This window comes from Eubalaena glacialis, chromosome 1, assembly GCF_028564815.1.
Source record: "Eubalaena glacialis isolate mEubGla1 chromosome 1, mEubGla1.1.hap2.+ XY, whole genome shotgun sequence".
Taxonomy (NCBI): Eukaryota; Metazoa; Chordata; class Mammalia; order Artiodactyla; family Balaenidae; genus Eubalaena; species Eubalaena glacialis.
The window spans coordinates 52,850,896-52,871,471 of record NC_083716.1 but is presented as its reverse complement, the minus strand read 5'-3'; the positions used below and the strand labels follow the sequence as shown (position 1 = coordinate 52,871,471).

The 20,576-nt window shown below is 49.2% G+C and overlaps 1 protein-coding gene across 1 annotated transcript; it reads left to right on the top strand.

The window, feature by feature from the left end:
- Positions 1-5,770: 5,770 nt before the first annotated feature.
- GPR15LG (G protein-coupled receptor 15 ligand) lies at positions 5,771-14,348 on the top strand. Its single transcript, XM_061196790.1, has 3 exons — positions 5,771-5,840; positions 7,556-7,645; positions 14,263-14,348. The coding sequence occupies exons 1-3, from the start codon at positions 5,771-5,773 to the stop codon at positions 14,346-14,348; spliced, it is 246 nt and encodes an 81-aa protein (XP_061052773.1).
- The last annotated feature ends 6,228 nt before the right edge of the window (positions 14,349-20,576 follow it).

Genomic DNA, 20,576 nt, shown 5'->3' with positions numbered 1-20,576 from the left:
GCTGTCACAGCCTGGCTGGGAGCTTGTCAGCTAGAAGACAGCATCAGATGGGCAGAGGCAGTGGGTGGTGGCCAGGAGAGATCTCATAGTGAGAGAGGGCCGTTGCCCCTGCTGACCTCTGAGCAGGGAATGCTGGAGACAGAAATCCTTACTGTTGGTGGGGAATTTTGTGCCTGAACACAACAGCATTATTATTTTTTTTTTTTTTTTTTTTTTTGCTGTATAGTTGATTTATAATGTGTCACTTTGTACAGCAAAGTGACTCAGTTATACACCTATATACATTCTTTTTTTATATGCTTTTCCATTATGGTTTATCACAGGGTATTGAATATAATTCCCTGTGCTCTACATTAGGACCTTGTTGTTTATCCATTCTAAATGTAATAGTTTGCATCTACCAACCCCAAATTTCCAGTCCATCCCTTTTCCTCCCCCCTATAACAGCATTAATCTTTACAAGTCACTTTTTTTAAGAGATCAGGTCAAGAGATAGGCACTCTATTTGGTACCAAGTCGCTAAAATGTGAGAAACAGCAACAAATGACCCAAGGTAATTGTGAAGTGATTACTGAGAAACTACAAAAGCATTATCCAGACTACTCACTACAGGAGTTCAGAGAAAGGGGGCAGTTTCACTATGCTGAGTGCCCACAGGAACATAGGTGTCCTACACACACCAGCACAGAAAGGCTGGTGGCTGGAGGGGGCTCCCACCTTTGCTGGGAAGGGGCATGTCTGGGGCAGCCTCCCCGCAAAGCATCATGGGAAGCATCCGGACCTACTTTTCAGAGAACCCAGCCTTCTCCGACTGCAAACCAAATGTGTTTGTGACTCTACTTGTGTGCTCACAAATTATGTCACCTTATACTGGGTGCCTCAGAAAAGAAGTATGGCCACCTACCTCATTTAAGTAGAAGACGCATTTAAAAAGTTGGGGAGTTCCTTAGCGGTCCCGTGGTTAGGACTCCACATTTCCGCTGCAGGGAGCACGGGTTCGAACCCTGGTCAGGGAACTAAGATCCCTCATGCTGTTTGGCACAGCCAAAAAAAGAAAGAAAAAAAAAGTTGGAGAAATTATGACAAGATTTTCACTCTTGTTATTTCTGAGTGGCAGAAAAAATGGGCATTTGGAAGGGAAATGGGGTGTTCAGTATCTTTTTCAGTATATTATATCTGCCCCTAAGTAGTTTTTTAGAAAGGTAAGTCCATATGGAGAGAAAATACATTGAACACCTTAAAAGAAGCTTTTCAGATTTTAGAAATTTAGTGGGAAAGCAGAAACTCTCTCCACCCTGTGGCCTTTGGCACCATCTCACCTCTGAGTGGAATTGAACCCAGAGCCCTCAAGGCCCTTTTAGCCCTGATGTGCTGTGTCTGCAGTGACATCAGGGTTGAAGTTCAGCCCAGGATGGCAGGACTCTGTCGGCACCTTGCGCATCCGCCTGGTCCTGGTGCTTCTAGGCGTGGGGCAAGAGTAAGGGAAGGGGACACCTCTCCTCTGGGAAGCCTGCTGCCAAACTTGCAAAGCACGCAACAGACACTGACAAACAGTATCCATCCCAACCCCACCTGCCGTCTCCAGCTCCGAACACTGGCAAAAGCTGGAAACCTTGGCATCCTCCTTCCTCCCCATTGCCCAAGTCAGTGGCACTTGCTTTGCTGGTCCTCTCACCCTTCTCCATCAAAATCCACACGTGTGGGTGGGTCTGCTGTCAGTCCTTTAGACCTGAATTTCAGTGTTTATTTTTTCTTTGCCCCAAATCGTGGCAAGAAAAGACAGTCATCGTTCCACGTTAAAGAAGCGTCATACATCCTTGAGCACAAGTGGGAAACTGGTATTCCTTGGAGACAGGTTATTGAAAATGGGAGGGAAAACTATGCACCCCACTGCTGGCAACTGACTGCCTAATATAACAAAAACTTATTTTCATAGGGCACGATGCTTTAGCATTCACTTTCATCAAAGGGATCTCTTCCTCTCCAACTTCAGCTACTGTTTTACTGAGGAGCAGAGAAACTGAGGAACAGAGAAGTTGAGCAACTTGTCCAGGGTCACACAGCTAAAGATTGCCATGTGTTCTGCTGAGAACCTGCATCATGTGGCTATAGCGCCTGTGCTTTTCATGAGTGTAAGGGAGCAAGGGAGACAGAAATAGAAAGCAAGCGTCCTGAGTCCCCTACTCCAGGCTAAAACCATGGGGTGGATGTGAAGGGGTGGAGGCAAAAGGCCAGGAACTCCAGAGAGAGAGCAGAAAGCCAAGGGACTATTCCCTTTAGGGACTCAGAGATGGTGGCTTCACAGGTGTTCCAGCACCAGCATGGAGTGGCCACAGGATAGAACACAGTGCCTTCTAGTCTCCCCAGGTGGCTTTGTGGTGTGGAAGAGAAGGTCACATTGTGGCACATGCCCATGGAGGAGCCTGCAGGCCTGCTGGCAGCCACCATGGTGAGGCAGGGTAGCCCGCACCAGTGGGGAGGGAGGCAAGAGTAACAGTGGGTGGATTCACAGCATCATTGAGAACCTAGGGGACCAGCAAGGGTGAAAGAGGAGGCAACAGACCCTGGATTTACCAGCCTTGACCCCAGCAGTGGGACACCCAGGGGCAGGTGAGATCCAGTGGGTTGGAGGCTTATGAGGAAGTTCAGATTAATTGTAAAAAATAGAAGAAGCTGTCAGGTTTTGGTACAATTTGAGGGTAGTGTGTAAGCTAAACTTCAGTGTTGTGGATTCTTTTCAACTACTCATGAGCTCTAATGGTACCACTGTCGGGAAAGAACCTCTGATTTGGAGGCAAACACACCTAGTTCCAGGTGAGAAGTTGCCATAACATACTTAGGTGAAGGGAAACTTCCCTTTCCCTTGTTGTAAGATGGAAATGAAATGCCGGCATCCCTGAGGTGGGAGGAGAATTAAATGAGAAGACAACTGAAGGATCACACCAGATGCTGGCCCCTCCTCTATTATAAACTGATCTGCAATTTCCTGAGCAAATAAAGGATGGAGAGTCATTTCTGATCAATCACAGGGTCCATAAAACAGCCTTGAAGAAGAGCATGGTGGCCAAGAGTGAAGGAGGGACATGGGTCAAAATGCTCTAACCATAAAGGGCTCCAGGCATTTTCCTAATTGACCTTAGAAATCACAGATTTGACTTGAAAATTTTTTTCTTCCTTGTAAATTCCCCTGTGTGTTAGGTGTGTCTCTGGAGACTTTTTTCTCAGGAAGATTGCCAAGTGTTCTAAAATCATCTTTGGAGATGACTCAAAGCCTCAAACTTGATTATTTTTGTACCCAAAATGCATGTGCTTAAAACTAACAGGTGTTCCTGTTAAAATGCTTCTCATTTTCACCTCTCTCAGCTCAACATGAGATTTCAAATATTCTGAAGAGCCAGAGGTGTTTCTTCCTTTTTTAAAGTAAGAAGTTGACAGTTATCTTTGAAATGTTAAAAAAGCAGGTGAAAATCTGTGAACAGGGATTGTCTCTGGGGAGTGGAGTTTTGGATGGAACTTATACTTAATACCCTGTGTTATTCAAATTAATGCATCATAGATTGCTTCAGTAATTTTTTAGAAGCATTTAAAAAGCAGGTGGAATTCTGACATCTGAATCTGCTCTTCCCATTAAACACATGGTCCTGGGAACACCTGCAAATCCGTGAGTTGTATGTGTGAGTGTGTAAGGAACAGACCCCTGAGATCACAAGTTCTTCCTGTTCTTAGCTGTTCAGTGCCCAAAAAAAAGTTGTACTGAGAACCTAACATCTATTTCTGACTCTGTGGCTGAGTGGCTGAGGGTTCTGGGAAAATTACCCAAGTCCTGGCTTTGTTTGACTGTGGATCCAAACGAATCTCTCTCTTCACTAGCCTGGGAATCTCTCCTAATTCCTGCACCACTGCTAAGCAGGTAGAGTTCAGCTTGAATATCTGGCCCAATCCCTGCCCCCTCTGCCAAGTACCTCGTTCTTTTCCCCTCTGATGATGGCTTGCCGAAAGGAAAAAGGAACCATGCCAATACAAAGAGTACCTGTTACAGCAGGTAACGAGTAAGTGGCAGCCAAAGGTCTGCTGTTGCCCAGAGAACTCAGTGGTGACACCCTAAATGACCCCAGAAAATAGTGGTAATAGTCCTTGATGGGGGTCATGGTTGTGATCTCAGGAAGCATCATTGGGAAAGTTGCTGGGTTTAGGAACCTGTAACAAGCAATCTAAGAAAAAGCGTGAGGGCTGACGGATGGAGCCTCAAGACAAGCCCCATCCTCTTCCCGACCCTCCTTACTACAATGGCCACCCCGCAAGCATTTCCAGGGCCCCAGCTCTGGAGCTGTCCTTGGTAGACCCCTTGGGTCTTCCTGACCACACCCTATGGCCACTGCCCGCTCACCACAGCGAACAGGATTCAGAACGCAGCCCGGAAAGGGAATCAGGCTGGGGCTGGGCAGGTGACTAACATAGTATGACATTTGGTCCTTAAGCGCAGTCGCCCCAACTAGTTTCTTTGTGTGGGTTGGTTTTAAGGCTTTTGGGAACACATGAAAGCATACAGGCTGACTGTCAAAATACCCCCTGGCAAACAATTTGCTCACCAAGCTGTCTGAGCATGTGATCTATACTGAATCTCTAATCTCTAGCAAGAGAGCCAATTCCGGGCAGTGGGGACTGTCTGAATTGACTGCCGGGAACCAGGTTGATCCTAAAGTGTTGAACCTGATACTATCATCTTCCCACTTGCTCTTCGAGGCTGGGAACCAGCTCTTTGGTTAGAAGGGCACACTTACGAAGGGGAAGGACAAGATGGACATAATATCACAAGGGAAGATGCAAATTCTGTGTGTCTGCATGACTGCCTCCACCACGAGAAGCTCCCTGAGACCAGCCAGGCAGTGTCTTCTGTGTCCCTGGGGCCAGGCGCACAGCCTAGCCCATGGTGTGTGTCCAATGATTAAGGTGACTCCTGAGCCTCCTGCACCATCAGCCGACTTTCCCCCAGGCTTGCCGTTGTAGGATGTTCTCTTTCTCCACATCTTGGCTCAGGTTGATTCTGTACCTGACATGTCCTTTTGTTTCATCACCGTCTTAAACACCCATCAAGGTGCAGCCGCTGGTCTACCCCTTTTCCAGCCGTACAAGCATCTCCCATGTTGCAGGTGGCTCCTCACACATGTCCTCGTTCAGGTTTGTGGGAAAGAGAGCACTGTGCCCATTTCACAGACGGGAAGCAGATTCAAAGCTATTCAATGGCAAATTCAAGGACACACTGCGGATATGTGGCCGAGCAAGGACTTAAACCCGTTCCTCTGATTCCTAGCACTGTGCTCCCTATTTTTCATTCACTGCTCAAGACTCTTCCCTGAGGCTTTGCAAGGGGTTTTATGGGCCTCCCTGCCACATCTAAGGAATAAACAGGAAAATCTGTATTTGATGGAATGAATACTGACACTAAAAGTTAATATTCAACCCCGGGAAGTGGCTCTTCCCTGCCAGGAGCTTTCTGAGGCCATTGTTGGGAGCTCCTTCCTGGGGCTGGGCATTTATAGCTTTCTGTTTTACAGTTCATGAAATGCTGTCAACTTCTCGAAAAGCTGAGTTTATTTTCCTCCTGGGAGGGGCTGACTCTACCCTTTATGAGAATTCCAAGGCTGCTGGTGCCCTGCCCACCAGGAAACACCTCTCTCTCTGCCACTCTATAAAGGTCCCCGGTGGCCCCAAGGGAGGACTTCTGCGGCACAGCGGCGTCCCCGGGACGTGCGGTTCCCACCCGGCCACCATGAGGTTTCTAGCCCTCGCCAGCCTACTCTGCATCTTGCTTCTCTGCTTGTCCGTCTTCTCCGCAGAAGGTAGGACTCTCCCCGTCCCCCGCCCAGGGTGCTGGTCCCTGAACAGGGATTCCCATGTCTGGGAAGATTGGAATCAGGAAATGTCGGAGGGCAGGCCCTCACAGGCAGTCCTGGGCCCTGAAAGACAGGCTGTCACCCTTGAACCTGTACAGCACCTCTATCCACAGTGGCAGCACCGGGGGTGGCTCGGGAGTTTTAAACCCCAGCAATCTCCATCCACAGCCCCAGCTCCCCAGACACACACACACAAAAACTAAGTAAAAGCAGTGTGCTTACCACTCGGACACACAACCTGCCAGCTAGATTGCTTCATGCACCGAAGTCCTACCTTGCTGGAAGTTCTGGAGCCGCTCTATTACGCGTGCATGAAGCTTGGAGCACAGTCAATCTGTGTTGAGTGAATGAATAAATTAATTAGTAGACCATCTGAGTCTGAACACCCCCAAATCTCACGCACAAGAAACACCTGTGGCAGACAGATGGGATGAGAGTATGTGGTGGGGGGCATGTTCGTGTGCATTTGGAACTGGGGGAGACAGCCCTTGCACCTCCGTGGATATGAGTATTTAGCTCTTCTGTCTTTCTCAATTCAGAGAGCTGAATATTTTGAGCTTTTGCTCTTGCCTAACCCTCTAAAAACTGCCTACTTTTGTTTGTTTGTTTGTTTTAGCAATTATGGTTATTTTAACATTTATTGGAGTTTGGGGATATAGAAATAAATATGGAGGGAAAAACACCCATAGTTTCATGACTCAAGAATGGCCATGTTCAACATTTTGTTTATTTCTTTTCGGTATGCATACAAGCATCTTTGTAACTGAAAACTCTCTGCATGTTCAAACGTGTATCTCTTTTATTTATCACTATATTATTATAGTCACCAAAAATACTTATGATTGAAATCTGGAAGCATTTATACCAGAATGTCAACAGCAGCCATTATCTGTCTGCACGGTAGGATTATAGAAAGTATTTGTTTTCTAAAGTTTCTGCAGTGAACATTGCCACATATACAACATGGAAAACAGTGATTAGAGCTCCTCATAAACACGGTCCATAGCAATGCAATTTATCAGACCTCTTCTGTTGGAAAAGTTAGAGGTTGCCAATGTTACCTTAATGACAATTCAATGAAGATGAATACCTTTCCTCATTAAGTTTCCTATCCATTTAGGAGTATCTCTAGCAGATTCCCCAAAGTGATGTTATTTAACTAATATTTTTAGGTGTAACTTGCCATCAAGTGAATGTGCTGTGATGAATTATTTTATGAATGTTTAGACATTCAAATGAGTCACAACTTTGCACTATTTTAAGTATATGGTAAAAAGCATGTGTATACATAAAACATTTCCTAAGTTTAGGATTATTTTCTTAGATTACCAAAGGGAGAGAATTACTGTGTCAAAGGGCATAGACACTTCTGAGTGACAGTGCTGAACTGTTACTCGGACAGGGACATGAGGAAGACATATTCTGGAGGCAGAGTATCTCCCCACACTGACTTTTTTATTTATGGAAAGTAGATCACCTCAAGGCCCACTCTTCCCACGGGCCCTCCTGTAGCCTGGCCTATCCTGAGTTTCCTTGAATAAACATTCCTGAGCCCTCTGCCTTGGGAGTTGAAGTTCCCTCCTGTCACTCCTGCACAGACCCAGTCCCTGGCGTCCCCAAGCACGCTAAGAGAGGGTCTCTGTCCCTGTGTCCACCCTCAGGGAGAAGGTATCCGAGGCATCCTGCCAAGCCCGGGAAAAGCAAGCCCTGCTGTCCCCGAGTTCCTGGCCCTGACCTGATGACCCGGAAAGGTAAGTACCACGCACCTGCCCAGGTGTAAGGAGAAGCTCTGGGGAGGCCGTGGGGCAGGCCGTGTATGCACCCCCTGCCCACCGTGACTGGGGGACATCAGGCGCTTTTGCGGAAGGGCCACAAGCAGACGTGATCTCAGCCTCACTGAGCTTCCCGTCTAGTGGGGGAAACTGACCCCCCCCAAAAGTCAACAATTAATCACCTTGAACTGAATACATTCCCACAAGGGAAAGAACAGGATGCAATTAGAAAATGAGATGGGGAAAACCCCTACCCTGGGTGGGAGGCATCAAAGGAGGTGACATTTGTGCCACCTGAAGAAAGACAAGGAACTGGCACCAGGAGTGTGGAGGGGACAGGGCAGGCAGGGGAAGCAGCAGGTGAGCAGGCAGGATATGGGCAAGAGGGAGGCCTGAAGACAGAGGCGGGGGGAGTCTGGAGGCACTCACGGAAGCTACGAACCAAGGCAAGGCTGGCCTCGTGAGTGAGCTGGCACGTGAGGCGGGGTGACCAGAGGGGATGGGGCACGGAGGCCCAGGGAGTCCCAGAGCTGTGGGCAAGCAGCACCAGTCCAAGGCGCCAGGCTAGAGGTGCAGATCCGGGCTCCCTGCCAGGGTGAGGAGCAAGGCTGCCCTCTCCTCCAAGGCCTGGAGGGGACTGGGGAGTGAGGGAGATGGGTCAGCGGAAGGCTGCAAGCACCCAGCTCCCAGGACTGGGGCACCAGGCCAGGGGCACCAGGCCAGGGGCAGGCTGACACATGGGAGTTGCCTGACCCGGGGTGCAAGGTTAGGACGGCTGGACCTCTGCTGGCCTTTGGTAGGAGGGTCCTAGAGCCTGGGCCAGGCAGAGCCCCCAGGGCAAAAGCCAGCCAGGCCTGACACAAACCCAGGGTTCCTGCCTGCCCCCCCAACCCCAGCCCCTGCAGCCTAAGGCCCCCTCTCAGAAGTCTGAGAAGGCCCCAGCCCTGCTGGCTCCTCTGGGGCCGTGGCCCAGGGAACCTGTGATCAGAGCCGAGCTCCCACACCCCTCCCAGCTACCAAGAGTCCTGTGCACCGAGCTGGGGGCGGGCGAGGGCCTGGGTGTGAAGCAGAGGGAGGAAGGCAGGCTGCACGGCTCAGCCTCGGGCCACTTCTCTGGAGAAGCTGACAGCCCCTCCTTTGAGACTGGCCTCACATCCCGCTGGGGCCGGGTAAAAATAACCGCTTCTCACACACTGAACCCGAGTGTGAGGCCCGGCCCGGGCTGGCTGACTGCAGCTCTGCTCTCCCCGGAGGCTCCAGCCTGGAGGAGGAGGTGTGTGAGTCCTTCCCCATGGGGAGGGGCAGGGTATGCTCAGACCCTGCAACCCCTCCCCAGGATGGACTTGCTCAGAGGCCCTTGTCGATGAAGGTAATCAATAAACAATCAATAATAAGAATAGAAAATAGTTTGATTTGAGCCAAACTGAGGACTGGCGCAGAAGCCCGCCTCCCAGATTACTCTGAGAAAATGTTGTGGAGAAGCAGGGTTTTCAGCACAGTTTTTTATCTTGTCAGAACAAAGAACATTAAACAAGTCAGGGTTGCATTTCTTCAAGGTTTCAAAAAAAAAAGAACAGACCAGCATGTACACAGCGACTCAGTATAACCTTGGCACCTGGGAAGGAATTCTAATCAAAGGAGTACCAGCACTGGCATCCCAGGAAGAGGGGCATTTAATCTATATTTTAAACATGGGCATTCTTTACTTCTGATCAATGTGCCCTTTTAATATTCAAAGCAGATGTACAATGTATGTTTGATAGGCCACACACAGGCTATTTTAGTTAGCATAAAATTCAAGTTAACTCATGTATAAGCCAGAATGACTTCGCTATTTCTCAATATGTGAAAAAAAATTTTTTTTTTTGGCCACGCTGCACAGCTTGTGGGATCTCAGTCCCCCGGTCAGGGATTGAACCCAGACCACGACAGTGAAAGCCCAGAATCCTAACCACTAGGCCACCAGGGAACTCCCTGTGAAAATTTCTTTCATCACAATAAACATAAGAGAAGTTAAGGATGCATGGTGCGTGCGCACACATGCACAGACAAGCCCACACGGTTCATAGGAAACAGCTGGGTTAACTCCTTGTGCACAGCACAAGGGCAGCTCTTTTTTCAGCCACACAAGACTTTAGAATAATCTAAGTGCATGGCTCCCGTGCTGAGTCTGGATTTCTTTTAGCGTATATGTCTTTTAAATTCCATTGCAGGAATTTGCAAACAACTTAGAACAAGAAGAGCAAAAAACATTTTTACTAGGTCCCTATCATGTGGTCTCATTTAAATCCTTGGAACCGCCCTGGGGAAGCATGGTCACCATTTTACAGATTGGGAAACTGAGGCTCAGAAAGACTACGAGGCAGAGCCAGGAACTTGGATCTGTCTTCCTCCTTCCACTGCAACAGTCTCCTCCAGAGAGAGAAGTTTCCAGCAACACGCTTATGAAGACATGCGCGTGCCCAAGGGAGACTGCATACTTTCTGGAAGGAAAGCTCCATCTGGGTTGGAATCTCAGCTCCACCACCAGCTAGCTGTGTGCCCTTGAGCAGGTACCCCAGCTCTGCTAAGCCTCAGTCTCCTCACCTGTGAAAGGGTATAATAATGGACTCTATATTTTCATAGAGTCTATTACCTCGTTGTCCGTGGGGTCGTGACTATAAAGCCAGGCATTGGCCTGGCACCAGCTACTCCGTAAACTTGCCCTCCCGTGGCTGTGGAGGAAGTCTGAGCTCGCCCAGGCTTGGAGGTTCCAACCGCCGTCTTCCAGGGCTGACCCTGGGGCTCACTCAACGCTGTGGAATCAACAGCAGGGACACTGGGTGTGCCAGGCTCTGGGAATTCAGCCTCTCTATCCCAGTTCACTGACATAGGAGTGTCTGTGCATGTCTGTCGAAAGAGAAGGTAACCTGGGGCAGCCTGGAGGATGTCCCTGAGCTGACATCACCAACTGTGACACACACAGGACAATATCACCTACCCTCCAATCTAAGGCATCTTTCCTGAGCATGGCTTTTACCTATGTGCTCTTCTAGGACCGTGGCGGTGACAGGAAGCAGCAGGCACAGGACTCTGGGTCAATTTGATAAAACCATTGTCAAAAATCAATGTGCTGAGTGGCCAATTTGCTGAACTTACCACATTTACCAATTTACTAAAAAAGGGCTTTCTATAAAGCATTTGAAAATTTTGTAGCAATCTATATGGCAGCACTTTTAAAAGGAATGTTCAATTTGTTGATTCTGTTAGCACTTGAGGAGCCTCAGGTTTAGTCTGGGGTCAGACTGACAGCTGTCTAGACCCCACCAGCTGGGAAGTTCTGTGACCCTGGGGACTCTGTCAAGCTGCCCTCCATCCATGTGTCCTGAGGCTGTGAGTGAGAGGGAGCTCCTGGGGAAGGCTGGGGCGGCCTTGTGGGAGGGTCCCTTGAGTCTGAGAGTGTGCCTGCCTATCCCACAGACTTCCCGAGACCTGAGAGCTCCGTGCCACCCTCCCTGCTTTGAAGCCCAGCAAAATGACTTGACCCATAGTGGGAGATAGGGGCTGAAAGGGACACAGAGAGATTTCTTCCCCACCGTGGGGTTGCCACTGTCTTCAGAAAGGAGCCCAGACTGCAGAGACAAAGGTTACCCACTGAGGACCACAAGTGTGATGACTTGAGGATTTTGGCAACTTTGGGTGGTAGCAGGGTAGACACGAGGGCTCAGTACAATGGATGCAGGAAAGGAGGAAGTGGAGAGGGTGCCCGGCCCATACTGCCCAGTGGACCAATCAGAGGGGCTCAGATCAGCAGTCTTGCTCCTTGTGATTATACCTGTCAGCCACGGCTGCATAACAAAACACCTCCAACTTCAGTGGCCCAAAAAAATAAGTAGTTATCATTTTCCATGTGTCTACAGGTCAGTTGAATGGTTCTTCTCGTCTTGGCTGGGCTCATTCATTCTTCCAAGGGTTGGATAGGCACTTCTGCTGAGCTTGGCTGGGCTCTCTCACATGTTTGGGGGTTGGTGGTCTGAAGCTAGGATGGTCTCAATTGGGCAACTGGACTCTCTTCCACATGGTGTCTCATCCTCCAACAGGCAAACTCAGACTTGTCTACCTGGGGCTGCAGGGCTCCACCTATGTGAGTGGAAGTACCTAAGGCCTCTTCAGGCCTCAGAACTGGTCCACCTTCGTCTCCACTGCATTCTCTTGGTCAAAGCAAGTCACCAGGCCAGATTCAAGGAGCAGGGAAATAGACCCCTTGTCATGATGAGAGAAGCTGCAAAGTCACGTTGCAAAGGGAGGGTGGAGAATTGCACCCATATTTGCAATCAGTTAACTGCAGTATTTATTGTAGGAGCCACAGAAGAGAATCTTGGGGCCTGAGGGTGGGGACGGGGGTGGAGGGGAAACAGTGATCAGGAAATCATGGTTCTCCGTCAAAAATGCCGGTGGAAAACTCTCACAATATGATATTAATAGAGAGGAGTAGTTTACAGGGTATATTACTATGGTTATCACTATGGAAAGGCAAAAGCACTTTCAAATAGGAAGAAAAAGAGAAAATTACACCAATATGAGCACTTATTTATGATTAAGAGATGAAGCTATGGATGAATTATGATAATTAAATTTATTTTTCATGTAGTTAGTGATTATATAGCAATTACTGTGCAGCACTTACATGTGCTAACTCATTTAACCCTCACAATAATCCTAAGAGTTAGATACTTTTGCTATCCTCACTTTTACAGATGAGGTGCCAAAGCACAGAGAGGTTTAGTGACTTGTTGAAGGTCACCCAGCTAGGGTGGGTAAGTAAGTGGCAGAGCTGGGCTTTGAATCCAAATAATCTGCTCCAGATTCTATGTTCTTAACTATCATACCACCTTGCATATAGTAATAATCCAGAAACGAAAACAGGAAAAAGAAGAATTTCATTACCATAATTTAATAACCCTCCTCATTCGTGTTTCCTTTTTTTATACAAACATGCTTACCTAGTTTTATTTTTATTGTACCTCATTTTTTAATTTTTAAAATTAACATTGCATTGTAAGCATTTTTCTTCGTGATGCTATATAGTCTTCATAATCACAGGGTTTTATCACTGTTAAACATTTCCATCATCACGAGGTACCATTTACTAATTAACCATTTCTCTACCATAGGATATTCAGATTGTTTCCAGAATTTTTTTGTGCTATTAAAAACAAAACTATGGGGACTTCCCTGGTGGCGCAGTGGTTAAGAATCCGCCTGCCAATGCAGGGGACACGGGTTCGAGCCCTGGTCTGGGAAGATCCCACATGCTGTGCAACTAAGTCCGTGCACCACAACTACTGAGCCTGCGCTCTAGAGCCCGCGGGCCACAACTACTGAGCCCGTGCCACAACTACTGAAGCCCGCACACCTAGAGCTCGTGCTCCACAACAAGAGAAGCCATTGCAATGAGAAGCCCACGCACCGCAACCAAGAGTAGCCCCCACTCACTGCAACTAGAGAAAGCCTGCGCACAGCAAAGACCCAGCGCAGCCTAAATAAATAAATAAATAAACAAATAACAAAAACTATGGAGCTTCCCTGGTGGTGTAGTGGTTGGTTAAGAATCCGCCTGCCAATGCAGGGGACACGGGTTCAAGCCCTGGTCCGGGAAGATCCCTCATGCCGCGGAGCAACTAAGCCCGTGCGCCACAACTACCGAGCCTGTGAGCCACAGTTACTGAAGCCTGTGCGCCTAGACCCCGTGCTCTGCAACAAGAGAAGCCACCGTTAACGAGAAGCCCACGCACCGCAACAAAGAGTAGCCCTCGCTCACCGCAACTAAAGAAAGACCGCGCGCAGCAACGAAGACCCAAGGCAGCCAAAAATAAATTAATTAATTAATTAATTACTTTAATAAAAACTATGGGGACTTCCCTGGCGGTCCAGTGGTTAAGACTTGGCCTTCCAATGCAGGGGGTGCCAGTTCGATCCCCGGTCGGGGAGCTAAGAAGCCACATGCCTCGTGGCCAAAAACCAAAACAGAAAACAGAAGCAATATTGTAACAAATTCAATAAAAGACTTTAAAAATGGTCCACATCAAAAAATCTTAAAAAAAAAAAAAAAACTATGAAAACTAGCTTAATGCATGCAGGTTTTTCTTCCTTATGGATTATGCCTCCCATAAATGGGACTGGTTTGTCAGAAGATGAGACACATATTGCCTGAGACAGGGAGGAGACAGCCTGAGGGTCCAAGGGCCTGCAAGTAGGTGTGGGTGAACCCTCCCACCACTGCCATCAGAAACAAGCCTTCCAGACCCCTCAACTTCAGTGGACTCTGCTCTTGACAGAGACAGTTGAACAGATAAACTACCTTCTCTCCATCTTCTGCCTGTAAATCAGATTACTCCCTGCTGGGATAGAAATAGCCTGGGCTGGTCATGTTTGCAATGAAAAGCCCCCCTGGGCCTCTAGGAAGGAGGGTAAGATCTGACTCTTGCTTTAATTTTTTTTTTTAAATCTTTGTATCTAAAAATTAATCTTAACTGTATTTTCCCCTCTCCCCCACCTTGACTCTGTCTGCCTCTCTGCCCCTTGTCTGGTCTTGTCTGCCCACTGCTCCTTCCCAGGACACCATGTGAGAAGCTGCAGACCATGCAAGTTCAAGCCAAAGCCCCGCTCTTGGGTGGTGCCTGGGGCACTCCCACAGGTGTAGTGCTCCCCAAAACAGGCTCCATATAGCCGAGACCCTCATGCTCATTGCCTTAGGCACCCAGAAGACTTAGGCTCCCCCAGGATGCTCCCCTCAAAGTTGGGGCTGACGACAAAGCCTCTGCCCATGAACCTGAGCCTTCTCTCTTAAAGACACAACATTTCTTGCCTGCCATGTTGCACTGTGCTCATGCTGCCTTTTAGAAAAGCCAGAACCAGAATCTTCTGAAAACCACAACATGGATTCAAAGGTCAAAGTCCTGGAATGCCTGTCTTGTTGTGTGGCCCTGGACAAGTAACTTAGCCCCTCTGGGCTCATGCTGGCTTCAGAGATATAAAATCCAGCGAGACAAAACATACAAGGCATCAACGGGCTTCACTCACCCCTTTCAACCTTCATGGCAGCAAGCTGGGACGTTGGAAGGCTTCATGTCGGGCAGCAAAGGCCCTGGGAAAGTTCCAGAACTCCAGATCCTGGTCTCAATCATGCCACCAACATTCAGAGTTATTGTATGCCAGGTTCAGCCCACCTGGCCTCAGTCTCCACCTGGCCCCTTGAACGCTGATAGTCAAGACTCCACCGTGACCTGTGGCAGCTACAAATCTGGAGACTTCCGAGCCTGCTAGGGTGCAGGGTAACAGGAGCCCAAGAGCAGCCAACCAGCCATGCAGAGGTTCATCTGTCCTGAGATACACCTAAGCCCCACATCCCGTGGCTCCTGAAGGAACCCCTTCCTGACTTCCCGATGTGAATCTGCTGGAAAGAACGTTCAAAGAAACAAATTGTAAATAAATAAACAAAATGTATGGCACATGGTTGCTTGAGAAAATTGGTGGTAGGGCCTGGGCCACAGCTTTCTACTAGAGGAAGCCCACACTCTGAGGTCTCTCCTGCAGGCCGCACCTTCCTCACAGCACGCCCTAACCAGGAAAAGGGGGGAGTGAGGAATAGTGACAAGAGCAAGGGTCTTGGTGCGACACACCAGGACTCAAACCCCGGTCCTCCCCAGGATTTTCGTGTGACCTGGGCAAGTCAGTTCCCTTGTCTGTAAGATGGAGAGTCCAGGACCTACTCAGAGGGCTAATGTGAGGCTCCGGCAAGTAGACAGCTGTAAAATGCCCACAAGGGGCCTGGCACACAGAGGAGCTTGGTTCCGGGAAGCCCCTGCCTTCCCTGCCCCCCACCCTAGGGGAGTGTTTATGCCCAAGTGAACACAGAACTGCGGAGAGGCGGCTCAGGGGGAACAGATGGCCCAGGACTAAGAGGCTTATCCCTCAGTAAATTCCTTCTAATCTGATTCTCCCGGCAAGGTGAGAAGGCCCTCCTCACGTCATCCCACAGGCACGTCTGAGAAGTCCAGGCCCACCAGGTGCGAGACTGATAGGCAGAGCTTCCCTGGCCCTGGGCAATGGGGACAACAGTCCTAGGGCAAGCTCAAAGTCCCTAACTTGTTCTAGGACAGACCTTTGCCTTCCCTCCAGAAACTTCATTTGCGAGCTCATTCACTCACTCAGTCACCCATTCCTGGGGTAGGTAATGGTCAGACTGTGCTAGTTCTGAGGCTCAGAGGTGAGCAAATACGGTGCTTGAGGGCTGAGAAATCATCACTGCTCCACACACTTGTGAGGCAAGAACAGAGGACCAGGCATAGGAGTGGACGTGAAAAGAGGAGAGCTGACGCTTGCACTGAGTTATGGGAGAGTTCCAGTGGGAGAATGGGGGTGTGCGTGTGTGTTAGGGGGAAGCAGGGGTGAAGACTTGAGCGTTTGAGAAGAATCTAGCAGCTGGGCAGCAAAATCGCAGGACAAAAGGGAAGTGGAGTTTTCAGTCTGGGGCCATGAGAGCGCCCAAACGTTCTCAGATATTTAGAGCTTATCCTGAGGACAACGGAGAGCCAGAGCTGTGTGTGAGCAGGAGAGAACGCAGGTAGGAAGGACCATCAGGAGGAGATGGAATGCGCTGGAACGAAGGCAGAACAGCAGGGGAGGGACAGAGGGGAGGGATTCCAGGGGCTTCTGAACAGCAGGGGAGCAGCCTTGAGGCTCGGTAACTGTATGGGCTGGGGGCCAGGTCCACAATGAACATTCCTGCGCTGTGTGGGACTCTCAGCAGAAACTCTCTTGCAAGGTGAACCCCTCACCGCCCAGCAATGGGGGAGCTGGCCATTCCAGATCCTCGTCCCTCACGCATCTCCTCTCCGCTCCACACCCCCCCACCCTACCCAAGAGAAGGTAAAGAAAGCACTCACACGAAACTAAACACGCGTGCTCAAGAGTCAACAGGAGGAGCAATTCGAAGGCCATGTGTCCGGCCACCGAACCCTCCTTGTCCTCAGGAAAGCACAACCGCAGAAGCCTCGGCATCTTTGAGGGCGCACTAGGGAAGTCATTTAAGGTACACAAATAAAAGGAAGACACAACCTGGCCCTTGGGAGGACGCTGTCTCTGAGGGGCCGGAATGCAGTCCCCGCAGCACTGAGCCACTGGCCTGGGGGAGGTGAGGGCCAGAGAGAGACCAGCCTGGGGCCAGAGGGACAGTGACCCAAAGGGGCTTCCAGGGACACCAGCCCTCAGAGCAGCCCAGGCCAAAGGTGGGAGGCACAGAAAGGAGCTGAGGACCCTGCACCTGCCCGCCCACCCTGCCGCATCTGTCCTTCCTCTGAGGAGCGAGGGAAAGACTGAGACCAATTCCCAAGCAAACAGAGGTGCCCGTGCAGAGCCGGACGCTGTCCAAATGCCAAACACTCTCCTTCCCACGCTCGCCTGTGGGATGCCCTCTCCAGAACTTGTGACACGGGCTTTTAAACTTGATGGAAGAACTTAACCCTCAAAGGGTATTGAGTTGACAGGGAAAGTCTTACGAATAAGGCTATTCAAGGCTCACAGGGACCCTAAGAGGATACAAAGAAAACCCAGACATCTGGAAGTGACTTTACGTTATAAAACTGGAATTCTTCTGTTGCCTTAATTGACTCCTTGAAGAATCTAAACACACTGGCAGGTTACAGTAGTGTCACTAGAGAAAGTGTGCAGTCTCCATGGTAACTGAAGGGGCCCACACTCCCTGACTTGGTGGGACCCCTAGTGCAGTTGACAGAGCACAGGCTTCCCAGACAGACTTGGGTTCAGGTGATGGCTGACTGTATGACATCAGGGAGGTCAGACGACCTCTCAGAGTCTCAGGTTCCCCATCTGGAAAATGAGGCCAAGACTGCCTGTCACAGAGGGCTGTTAGGGAGAGGAAATGAGAAATGTCTGGCTCTGAAATAGAAGCCGAACTGTCATCCCAGATCTGTTTCCACCAAACTAAACGGATCCAGAACTCTCCCCCTCTCCACCCCTGTTCAAGACTAGGTCCTCAGGTACAGAGTGAAGTAAGTCAGAAAGAGAAAAACAAATATCGTATATTAATGCATATATGTGGAACCTAGAAAAATGGTACAGATGAACCGGTTTGCAGGGCAGAAATAGAGACACAGATGTAGAGAACAAACGTATGGACACCAAGGGGGGGAAAGTGGCAGGTGGGGATGGTGGTGGTGTGATGAATTGGGAGATTGGGATTGACATATATACACTAATATGTATAAAATAGATAACTAATAAGAACCTGCTGTATAAAAAATAAATAAAATAAAATTCAAAAATTCAAAAAAAAATTACATGAATGAGCTCTTTAACATTCGGTAATTCTACACTGTTCTTTTATAACTTATATTTATGTTCCACTTCCCCATAAAATGTTATCCAAATGTAATACTTTTTGTGTTTGAAAAACATTTTATTGATCACATCTTTGCAATAAAATTATGTATGTATTAAAGTAAAATTAAAAAAAAAAAAAAAAAAGACTAGGTCCTCCGGGACCAGTTCCATCCCCAGCTATCACAGAACCTCCTGTTGGAAACCACATGCATTTTACAGCCCTGTGTGCCCACCCACTCTGCTGACTCATCACTGAGCTTATCTCTGGGCCAACTGTCCAGGGTAAACCACTGTCTAGAGTCCCAGCTGGTTAATGTTCACGCAGGACCCCACGTGTGACTCCCTCCAACTGACTCCACAGCCACTTGCCCTGCAGTGGAAGCATCATAAAACTTCTAGGATATGGGTGTGTCTAGGTATCTAGTCTGGTTTCCCAAGTGGTGGTTGGACCTTGCCTGTTTACAAGCAGTCTGGTAACATGTGGCCAGGTCCAGAGGCAGGTGGCAGGCTTGTTATCAACAGCTCCATCACTGGAAGAGGTCTTTGGTTCATCTGCTGTTTAATCTGTCAAACTGCTCTGCCCCTCAGAATTTGCAAAGTATGAACCAGAGGGTGGAATTTATCAAATTACAAGATGTCAGACCTGAAAACGTCCTTTTCCACATCAAAATGCCACCATTTCGCTTGTTCAACTCAATGTTTAAATATGCTATAGATATGGACGCTTATACGTGTGCAGTAGTTCCCACCACTCCCTATTGCCTTTCCCTCAGCCATTTCACACTTTTCCACATCCTGCCTGGCTCAGCAGGCATTTCAGTGTATACCCTTTGGCTACTTCAGCCTATCCATTTATGGATGCATGGAGGGGGAGGGAGCATGTCAAAGGCCTGAAGAGGGTCAGTTGTTGACTAGGACCAGGAACCAAGACTTATGACACTGTCAGGTGTCTCTTCATTCATTCATTTATTCAGTCATCATTCAGCCAGTCAACAGCTGCTCATCAAGGATCTATTGTGGGACAGGACCTATGTGGATACTGAAGCAACCTATGCATGAAACATGGTCTGTCCCCTAAATGATTCACGGCACTCTGGGGGAGACACCAAAGCAGACAGATTACAGCACTAAATTCTTTTAAGGGCACTGTCAAGGTCCCAAGTAAGGACCAGTTCTGTCTGGGGACAGAAGCATACTACTCTCTGGAGGAGAAGACATTCTTGGGAATGTCCCCTACCCAGGCTCAGCCATCTGGCAGGCTGAGATAGCAAAGGAGACTGCTATAGGGTGAAAATAGGCAACGCCAGGACTGGAGCTTCTGCCCACCTGTGTGAATGCCCCAGTGACCAAGAGCCAGCATTAAGACACAGGAATCCCAGCAAGTGGGTACTAGTTCCAGCTAGATGGAGACTGGGGGAATAGGTGGCAGCCCCAGATTCCTGCAGAGTCTCTCAGTTAGGGGAACAAGTCAGGCCTTAGACAGATATGAGGAGGAATGCCATCCCCATGTCAAAGGACACTGAGGCAGCCACCTTATACCTGGCCTGGACACAGCAAGGGGACAGAGGGTGGCCACATTTCAGAGTAGATAATGTCCAGGACTCCTCAGCCCCGCAGAGCCCACTGCTGTAGGGAGGGACTCCCAAATTCCAGCCAGGTGGGTATACCTGACCCAGACCTGTAGAGGACAGTCCTCAGGACCTCACCTGGGCTGGGATAGGTGGGACCTCACAGTCGTGTCCAGAGAAGGTACATCCCCTGACCCTATGCCTTCATGCTCCGTACCAAATCCCATCCTGGACCACGGCTTCCCTGTCATGAGCAGTCATTTTGTTGGAACTTGGCAACTGAACAGAACAGTTCAGGATGCCAAGTTCCAGGGCAGACATTCGTCTGCCAGACGGTCTCATCCCAGACAGCTGGGGCAGTAGCAGGGTGCTGGAGACCAACCCTTTCCCCCTCCTAGATCAAGGTCATTAGGAACATGAGCCCGAAAGCAGGCATCGGCTGCTCAGCAACAGGAGGAGCTGAGGGAGCGCCTTGCCCAACCTCTGCTAGTGCAGGTGCACACACGTGACCTGGGCATGCATGTTTAAATGAGGAGATGTGAGCCATCCGCTGGGTGTGCACGCATGTGTGCACAAATGGGTCTGCAAATGGGACTAGAACTCGTGTGTTTTCGGGCAGTTGTGTGAATGTGCGTGCATGTATGTGGGCAAGGCACTGTGGGTTAGCACACTCAAATCAGATATGATCAAAGAGGTCACAAGAGCCTGGGGTGACATGCTGGCAGATGGGGCTAGAACACACATGCATGTCCAGTCTGGCAGCTGGCCCTTGAATTCCCACTTACTAACAACGGGACCAGCTGTTTTACATCGACCTGAGGAAGAGCTGTCGGAACCTGATCTAGAGATGACCTGATTTGGTATTTCACAGCAGGTGCCATGGTGAGGAGGCCCAGGGGAGAGGGAGCTTGTCACCATGCAGGGATGATGGGCATGTGGAGGATAAGGTGACAGGCGTG